Source organism: Notolabrus celidotus, chromosome 19, assembly GCF_009762535.1.
Source record: "Notolabrus celidotus isolate fNotCel1 chromosome 19, fNotCel1.pri, whole genome shotgun sequence".
Lineage (NCBI taxonomy): Eukaryota > Metazoa > Chordata > Actinopteri > Labriformes > Labridae > Notolabrus > Notolabrus celidotus.
This window is the reverse complement of record NC_048290.1, coordinates 5,221,924-5,231,522: the sequence shown is the minus strand read 5'-3', so window position 1 is coordinate 5,231,522 and position 9,599 is coordinate 5,221,924. Positions and strand designations below refer to the sequence as shown.

Sequence of the window (9,599 nt, the reverse complement as noted above, 5' to 3'; positions counted from 1 at the left end):
ATATACACTCATTAATTCTACTTTATTCTTATTTTGAATTACCCTTAACTACTTTAATGATCAGCAACATTTAGATATGTGAATTTTCAAGATGTTTCCACACTACTCATCTATTTGGATTCAATGATAGGCTTCCTTTACACTCACATTTACAGTAATAAATGGTTAGAGTAGTTTGTTTGTCTCTCTTACATCCTGCAGCACAAAGGTTCTGAAGTTGGTAAACATTCACATGTATAATAAAGCCCCTGTTATTTCTGCAGAGGACCAGAAGAAGAAAAAAGATTCAAGGCCCAGTGTAGAGTTACATGCAGGGAAAAGCATGCGCATTAGGATTGATTTTATCATCAGCTGATAGACTGCACAGTGACATCGTGTGGACACTTTGGAGAAATACATTTAGCAAGACCCAGAAGGCTGAATATAGTTCACATTTTAGTCACTTTTTATTTATTTATTTGTTTACTTATTTATTTAAGCAAACTCAAGACCTACCTTTTTAGTCTCACTTTTAACTGAGTTTTGACCTTTTATTCATGTAACAGTTTTATTCCACCTTCCTATTTATTTAATATCTAGTTCAAATTTCAGCCCCTTTATATTATTATTTTTTAATATTATTTTTTTAGGTATAGCATCTTATTTCATTTTAATGGTTTAATATTTTAGTGTTTTATTATCTAAGAAATGTGTTTTATTTTGGTGAGTTTCATTTCCTGTGTTGAGTTTTAACATCTTATTTTACCTCCAGTTTCCTCATTAAGATATCATGAGAGCATTTTCCTCAGTTCGTTCAGCAACTCCTTTTTTATTTTTCATTTATTTATTTTATTTTTATTGTTACTATTATTATTGTTGCATATATTGTATTCTTAACTGTGTGGTATAGCATCTTATTTTATTTTACTGGTTTAATATTTTAGTGTTTTATTATCTTAGAAATGTGTTTTATTTTGTGAGTTTAATTTCCTGTGTTGAGTTTTAACATCTTATTTTACCTCCAGCATTTCCTCATTAAGATATCATGAGAGCGTTTCCTCAGTTTGTTCAGCAACTTCTTTTTTATTTTTCATTTATTTATTTATTTTATTTGTATTGTTATTATTACTATTGTTGCACATGTTGTTTTCTTAACCTTGTGGGGTGGGTTTGGAGTCAGGGCTGGGGTTGTGATTAGGATGGGGGGCTCATTTTATTTTTGTTTCTATATATATCTTTCTTTTTTTGTACTTTATTGTATTTCAAGTTGTTTTTATGAACAGTATTTTGTGTTACAATGTCATTGCATGAAAAGCACTTTATAAATAAAGTCTGATTGATGATAAAGTCTGAATATTCTTCCTAAAAGTTTGACTGAAATAACTGGTAAAATAATGTATAAGTACAAATTGTGGTCTTAAAGAAAATTAAATATGTGTATGATTCTATTTCAGCTCTACTGGATGTATCTGTGTGTTGTTATGGGACCCATCAAACCAGTATATCTACAGTGTAATCCATGCACCTCTGCAAATAGAGGCCTGCAAACCTGCACACATTTGTTATCATTAACTTTAAGAACAGAAATGCTGCCTGGTTAATCATTGTATATCACCGTATAGAGGAGCCTTTTATCATACTCTGTATCCTGTTAAGTTCAAAGTTCAACTTCAGCTCTGTGTTGTAAAACAGTGCCCCTAACATTTCAGTTGGAAGCCATGTTACTCAAGAGACCTTTTACCTGTCCATGTCTGTGTCGCAGACAGGGACGGCCATAAATGAATGACATGCATGCGGATACACACTGACACAGAAGGAACATGCACCAGCTCTGACTGCAGCTCTTTATGATGTTGCAGAGGCTGTTTTATTAGCACATGCACATTAGAGGTGTTAATAAAATCAGGTTTGGACTTATAACTTCTTAAAAATCATGCAGGGAAGGGGTTTTAGTATTACTGAGTTAGTAATATTACCAACATGCTGCAGACCAGATTTAAGTCTAGACTGCAGAAAAATGTAAGGTTCTGATACAACTATTGCAAAGAAAATAAACTGCTATAACGACTGCATATATGAGGCTTCAGTCAAAAAAACAATTACTTGTAACCTAACAAACAAAACAAATTTAGTTCATAATTAAAATGAATGTATGCATCATTTGAAAAACATTTGTTTATGCATTGCAATGACATACAAATAAGGTTATGCATGATTGATGTAGGGCTGCACAAACATTGTTTTTGTTAAAACCTTTTGTGGTGATTTTGCATTTCTGCACAACAATGAAACAACCATTATGATGGGACTATGCGTGCAATTTTTTATTCCAACATCACAAATTTCATGACTTTAAAAATGTATTTTGTTTGTTAAAACATAGCTCACTATTTGTCACGATACCAATACCACAGTTCATTCTGTGCTTCCTATTCTTAACTATTTCTGAGACCCACTACAGCACCGTCTGAGTTCCTTCTTTTGTGTGTGTGTGTTTTGTTAAATGTTTCCATCCCTATTATCTTATTGCGCCTACTTTTTGGTTACACAAAGGCATTGACAAATCTATAATCCCTCTGTGTTTGAGTCTATAATGACGGTTTTATCCATATTCAATGGTTTGGTTTTGACACATGGGGGGATAGTTTTGTTGTTTTTATATAAAAACTTCAGCTCCTTTCTCTAGTCTTTGTTTTATTAATCATTGAGGTTCAGAAAATGCTTTTTAAAGAGGGGTCGTACTTTAAGTTAAGCAGAACTTTACAGTGCAGGTGGATAAAGAGGGCCTCATCTGAAATCAAAGAGAGCAGGTATTGAGTCAGGAGAAGGCCTTTGTCAGAGGAAAACAAAACAAAATGTTCACTATCTCTGAACTTTGCTCTTTTAAACCCTCAGTCACAGAGGTGATCAAACCAACCGCTGACTGAGAGTAATAAAAAACACTTTCCATTGGTCAAAGAGTCTCACACCCCCGTCCCTTCCCCCTATCTCTGTTCTAGAGTCCACTTTTTAACTTCACTTGTTTAGTCATTCTGTCCCAGTCCCACACCTGACGGCAAAATGACTGACAGAGGAGCCTTCGACACCAACGTGCAGACCCTCACCAGGTTTGTCCTGGAAGAGGGACGGAGGGCCCATGGCACAGGAGAGCTCACCAACCTGCTCAACTCCATCTGCACGGCTGTCAAAGCCATCTCAACCGCTGTCAGGAAGGCTGGGATTGCTAACCTGTAAGTATATTTACCTCTACATATTGTGCTCCAAGTCTAGTATAGAAGAAGGAAACACAAACATCTTTCTATGAAGGGGGATAAGAGGCCGTCCAGTAACTTTAGGGTTGATGAATGAGAAGGTGAAACTACATTTCACATCCTTTGATAAACCGATTTAGTATCACTGCTAATTTGCTTGAAGTTTCAGGTTTGCAGGATTCAGTTTCTCCTCCTCTTGAGTGCATTTCTCTTTTCTCTTCTATGTCAATGTGTTTGAAACATGAATCAATATCAGGGCTTTGTGTGCGAAATGAAATGAGAATCATAAATCATGCTTTTTTTTGCACTTCTTAATGTAGAGGATGGTTGATTACGAGGAAATAGCTTAGCAGTTACAAAGAGTATAAATGGCCTTTGCAGAAAAGTTACAGCATGCTTGAAATCCTCTCACTTTCTTTAAGACAATAAGCATCTTATTACATGTTTCATAACTTCATAGATTCAGAAAAAGGAATGCATGAATACAGAGATGTACATCAGCATGTTGAGACACAGATCAGTTAGTTATCTACATTTCAAAGTGTAGCAGTTTCAACTTAAAGGCTCTGACCAAAGGTAAACTCTGTGCTTGTTGTGTACATTCATCCAGGGCAAGGGTCATGAAGATAATAGGCTATTCAGACTTTCCCCACTGCTGGACTATTTACACCAATATTAACCAACACATGGAAAAGGAACTGTTACTATAGTTTATACAGGATCGATGCATTTCCTTTAACTTGCATCATAATGTAAAGCTCATTTCTGGTTTTGATCTCACCTTGTCCTCTCTTTCTTTCTTTCTGTCTCTGAAGATTTGGCATCGCTGGAAGCACCAACGTGACAGGAGACCAGGTGAAGAAGCTGGACGTCCTGTCCAATGACATGGTCATCAACATGATCAAGTCCTCCTTCACCTCCTGTGTGCTGGTGTCAGAGGAAGACGAGAAGGCCATCATTGTGGATCCAGATAATAGGGTCAGTTCATCTGAATAATATATATTTAAAATCTCTTTTAAAGAAACATTTTAATGGATGTGTTTTTAGAGGACATGTCAGCGTTTTTTCATCAAGAGGTTTATATTCTTTTATCATTTCATCTATATTTTCATATTTTTATAGTGCTGATTTTTGATTGCTTACATTTTTTGATGTTTTATCCTTCCAACATTTTTTCATTTACTTTTATTTATTTATTCATTTGTCATACTCACATTTCTCTTTTACTGTCTTTTAGTTTTTTTCTTATTTGAAAAGCACTTTGTAACGCTGTTTTGAAAAGTTTTATATAAATAAAGATTATTATTATTATTGTTATTACATGCAATATGATATGATACAATATGACATCATGCGATATGATGCAATGTGCTTGAATAGGATGATAAAATATGATATGATTTGAGACAAAAAGGTTTGATTATATATGATACAATCTATGGTATGATAAGATATAATACAGTGAAATTAAACATGACATGATAGGATAAGATATGATACAATATGATATGGTAAAATACAATGGGATACAATTTATTGTCACTGTAGGGATATTTGATTTTTGGCTTGATCAGAAAGTTCTATGAGAAATGTTTGATGTTTTCAGGTTGAATTGTGACACTGATGTTATTTGTTCTCACCTGACAGGGAAAATACATCGTGTGCTTCGATCCACTGGACGGCTCCTCAAACATCGACTGCCTCGTCTCCATTGGAACAATTTTTGCCATCTACAAAAAGGTTGGCAAATTTTACTATGCATTGTGATCTAAACTTTGATGTATGAAGCAAAATGCTCTGAATTTATCTTTTCAGTATATTTTATTCTTAAATAAAGATTTCACAATACACAAAAACCCCACAAAGAAAAAAAAACACATAGTGCTCCCATAGAAAACATAATCAAAAGAAAGCAAAACATGACAAAACATAAATGCAAAATGCTCTAAATTGAGATATATATATACATATATATATGTCTTTCTGGAGTTTTAAAAATCAACAACTTTATAATCAGAAAGATGAAATGAAAACCCTCACTTGTGTCCTTTATTTGAGTACAATTCTAAAATGAAGCTGCTGAAAAATATATAAAATATAACTAGCTGTACTTGCTTTGCTTATGTGTGAAAATGATGAACATTTCACTCCTTTATCCCCTCTGTATGACAGCTACAGTTACTAATTACCTTACATATGCAATTTTATGTATAAATGAAAGTTAAATCATTTATATCTAAAACTATTTTGTCATACATTACAGTATTAGATCATTATTAGTGTTGCATTGATGCCTTAGAGTTTTTTTTTACTGTATACATACCTCACATTTACAACACAAGATCTGCACAGTTCATCTACCAGTGCCAGGGTTTAAGCCTTAACATACCACCGCACTTTTACACCAATATGATCTCAAGACCTCCTGAGTAGATGAAAGAGAGTTTCACAATGATCAGAGAAAAAGTTAAGACTTACAGTGTTCTCTAACTACTGTGGGTGACATTTTTGTCCAATCAAAGGACCTGAATGTTACGGCTTGAGCAAAGGACTAGGACCCAAATGCAGAGTACAGGGAAAAAGTATTTATTAAGCAAAAACCAAGGTTCAACAAAAAGCGCCTTGCGGGTAAAAACAACTGAGAAAAAGTAGAAAACTAGGAGTAACACAAAATCACCCAAAAGGGGAAAAAGGTTCTATCAAAAACTCACAAACAAAAACTAGGAATCAATCCTCTGGAAACAACTCGAGATAAGTAAACAGAAAAGCGTGGCTTGAATCTCCTCAGGAGCAAGGCTACAACGGGACATGGAGCATGCGGCTAGAGGAATAATCTGGCACTGGAGGAGTGTTTGGTGGTGGCTTAAGAAGCCAGTGCTGATGAGCAGATCAGGGACAGGTGTGCCTGATGAGCCTCACTGCTGAGGAGACCGGCCCCGCCCCTACCCATGCAACCTGCAGGCAGAGAGAGAGAGGGTTAGGGCAAATCACACAACAAATCAGGACCATAACACTGAATCCATTAAAAAGGATCATACCTTTGCAAAGTCCCCAGGTCACGTTTCCCCCTGTTAGGCAAACATATTGAAGAATTAGGGCGACCTGCAGTGTCCTAAATCGTGTTGCTGTCCTGTTTTTGTAACATGTATTTGTGTATGGTTCGGCTCCACAGACAACAGATGACGAGCCAGTTGAAGCCGACGCTCTGCAGCCTGGTAGAAACATCGTAGCAGCTGGTTACGCTCTATACGGCAGTGCCACCATGATGGTCCTCTCCACTGGTCAGGGAGTCAACTGCTTCATGCTGGACCCTGTGAGACTTCATTTTCTAATTGTTCTTTTCTTGCTTCTTCTTGTTAATTATGTCAGTTTCTATATATGTCTTCATGATTGCATTTCTTTTCAGGCAATTGGTGAGTTCATCTTGGTGGACCAAGACGTGAAGATAAAGAAAAAGGGAAAGATCTACAGTTTGAACGAGGGATACGCACAGTTTTTTTATCCAGATGTGACAGAATACCTGCAGAAGAAGAAATATCCAGAGGTGAGGAGTGTACAGCATTACAAAGGCTTAATGTGAAAATGCCAACCAAAGTGACCAATACTGATAAATTCTACATTATGTTTTTGTGTCTCCAGGATGGTTCAGCTCCATACGGCAGTCGATATGTTGGTTCAATGGTAGCTGATGTTCATCGGACCCTGGTGTATGGAGGGATCTTTTTATACCCTGCTAATGTCAAGAGTCCTGCGGGCAAGGTAAGCACAAGGTTTATACAAATGTATAAATTATGTCTTCATATCAGATCATCTTTGCATAATCTTCATGCATATTCTTACCAAGTCATGCCTGCATCTTTCTCTCCAGTTGAGGCTGCTGTACGAATGCAACCCCATGGCCTTCATCATCGAGCAGGCTGGAGGAATGGCCACAACAGGAGCTATGAATGTTCTGGACATCCAGCCCACCTCCATCCACCAGAGAGTTCCTGTAGTCCTGGGGTCTCCTGATGATGTGAAGGAGTATCTGGACATCTGTAAGAAGCACAAAAAATGAGGTAAAAACAAACCCTGTTACTTATCAGTCTCTCTCAGGATCATATACAATATATGAAACTGTCTGTGATAGTAAATCATGTTGTTGTCTTTTTCAGTCTTCAGCAGGACAAGTCTGGTGTTGAGAAACCAACCAACAACAAAAATGAAGAGGCTCAATTCTCAAAGTGTTTCTTTTCATTCCCTCGACTGCATTAGTGAAAGGACCATGCACTTTACTAGGTCTGTTCAGTCTGCCTCACATATGCTGATTCCATCTTGGTGCTGTAAGAGTTATTTGTTCAGACAAACATATTTTTTAAATAAACACATGAAGAAAATCTCTTGTTGTCTGATGAGTTTCCAGTGCACGAGTTATAGGGTCTATATGTTAGTATGAACTTATACTGTGAGATTATTTACAGTGTCATTATAATTCATCCTCTGGGGACTAAGATTAAACCCACAAAAATCTCATGGGATTCCATCCAATAGATATGTAGATAGGGTTAGGATTTGGGTTAGGGTTAGGATTAGGGTCAGGGTTAAAATTAGGGTCAGGGTTAGGATTAGGATTAGGGTTAGGGTTAGGGTTAGGGTTAGGATTAGGCTTAGGGTTAGGGTTAGGGTTAGGATTAGGGTTAGGGTTAGGGTTAGGGTTGGGGTTGGGGTTAGGGTTAGGGTCAGGGTTAGAATTAGGGTCAGGGTTAGGGTTAGGGTTAGGGTTAGGGTTAGGGTTAGGATTAGGGTTAGGGTTAGGGTTAAGATTAGGGTTAGGTTTAGGGTTAGGGTTAGGGTTAGGGTTAGGATTAGGGTTAGGGTTAGGGTTAGGGTTAGGGTTAGGGTTGGGGTTAGGGTTAGGGTTAGGGTTAGGGTTAGGATTAGGGTTAGGGTTAGGGTTAGGGTTGGGGTTAGGGTTAGGATTAGGGTTAGGGTTAGGGTTAGGGTTGGGGTTAGGGTTAGGGTTAGGGTTAGGATTAGGGTTAGGGTTAGGGTTAGGATTAGGGTTGGGGTTAAGATTAGGGTTAGGGTTAGGGTTAGGGTTAGGATTAGGGTTAGGGTTAGGGTTAGGATTAGGGTTAGGGTTAGGGTTAGGGTTAGGATTAGGGTTAGGGTTAGGGTTAGGGTTAGGATAAGGATTAGGGTTAGGGTTAGGGTTAGGGTTAGGATTAGGGTTAGGGTTAGGGTTAGGATTAGGGTTAGGGTTAGGGTTAGGGTTTGGGTTAAGATTAGGGTTAGGGTTAGGGTTAGGGTTAGGATTAGGGTTAGGGTTAGGGTTTGGGTTAAGATTAGGGTTAGGGTTAGGGTTAGGGTTAGGGTTGGGGTTGGGGTTAGGGTTAGGGTTAGGATTAGGGTTAGGGTTAGGATTAGGGTTAGGGTTAGGGTTAGGATTAGGGTTAGGGTTAGGGTTAGGATTAGGATTAGGGTTAGGGTTAGGGTTAGGATTAGGGTTGGGGTTAAGATTAGGGTTAGGGTTAGGGTTAGGGTTAGGATTAGGGTTAGGGTTAGGGTTAGGATTAGGGTTAGGATTAGGGTTAGGGTTAGGATTAGGGTTAGGGTTAGGGTTAGGGTTAGGGTTAGGATTAGGGTTAAGATTACGGTTAGGGTTAGGGTTAGGGTTAGGGTTAGGATTAGGGTTGGGGTTAAGATTAGGGTTAGGGTTAGGGTTAGGGTTAGGATTAGGGTTAGGGTTAGGGTTAGGGTTAGGGTTAGGGTTAGGATTAGGGTTAGGGTTAGGGTTAGGGTTAGGGTTAGGATTAGGGTTAGGGTTAGGGTTAGGGTTAGGGTTGGGGTTAGGGTTAGGGTTAGGATTAGGGTTAGGGTTAGGGTTAGGATTAGGGTTAGGGTTAGGGTTAGGATTAGGGTTAGGGTTAGGGTTAGGATTAGGGTTAGGGTTAGGGTTAGGGTTAGGATTAGGGTTAAGGTTAGGGTTAGGATTAGGGTTAGGGTTAGGGTTAGGGTTAGGATTAGGGTTATTATTATGTTTAGGGTTAGATCTAGAACCAAACTAATGCAAACAGAACCAGAACAAATCTCAAGCAAACAGAACCAGAACCGCACTCAAGCAAACAGACCCAGATCAAACTGAAGCAAACCGAACCAGAACCGAACCAGAACCAGAACCAAACTTAAGCAAACCAAACCCGAACCGAACCAGAACCGAACCAGAACCGAACCAGAACCGAACCAGAACCGAACCAGAACCGAACCAGAACCGAACCAGAACTAGAATTTAACAGAACCAAAACCAGAACCAAAACCAGAACCAAAACCAGAACCAAAACCAGAACCAAAACCAGAACCAAAACCAAACTTAAGCGAACCAGAACCGAA

At 38.1% G+C, this 9,599-nt stretch overlaps 1 protein-coding gene and 1 long non-coding RNA gene across 2 annotated transcripts; one reads left to right on the top strand and one right to left on the bottom strand.

Annotated features, from left to right (window-relative positions):
- Positions 1–2,310: 2,310 nt before the first annotated feature.
- Positions 2,311–5,740, bottom strand: LOC117830742. Its single transcript, XR_004634831.1, has 4 exons — positions 5,709–5,740; positions 4,871–4,960; positions 4,012–4,157; positions 2,311–2,770 (listed from the first exon to the last, which is right to left on the bottom strand). It is a non-coding gene; the product is annotated as an uncharacterized LOC117830742 (long non-coding RNA).
- fbp1b (fructose-1,6-bisphosphatase 1b) lies at positions 2,967–7,608 on the top strand. Its single transcript, XM_034709676.1, has 8 exons — positions 2,967–3,209; positions 4,046–4,208; positions 4,878–4,970; positions 6,403–6,543; positions 6,637–6,774; positions 6,870–6,989; positions 7,099–7,288; positions 7,385–7,608. The coding sequence occupies exons 1-7, from the start codon at positions 3,040–3,042 to the stop codon at positions 7,285–7,287; spliced, it is 1,014 nt and encodes a 337-aa protein (XP_034565567.1). The 5' UTR covers positions 2,967–3,039; the 3' UTR covers position 7,288; positions 7,385–7,608.
- The last annotated feature ends 1,991 nt before the right edge of the window (positions 7,609–9,599 follow it).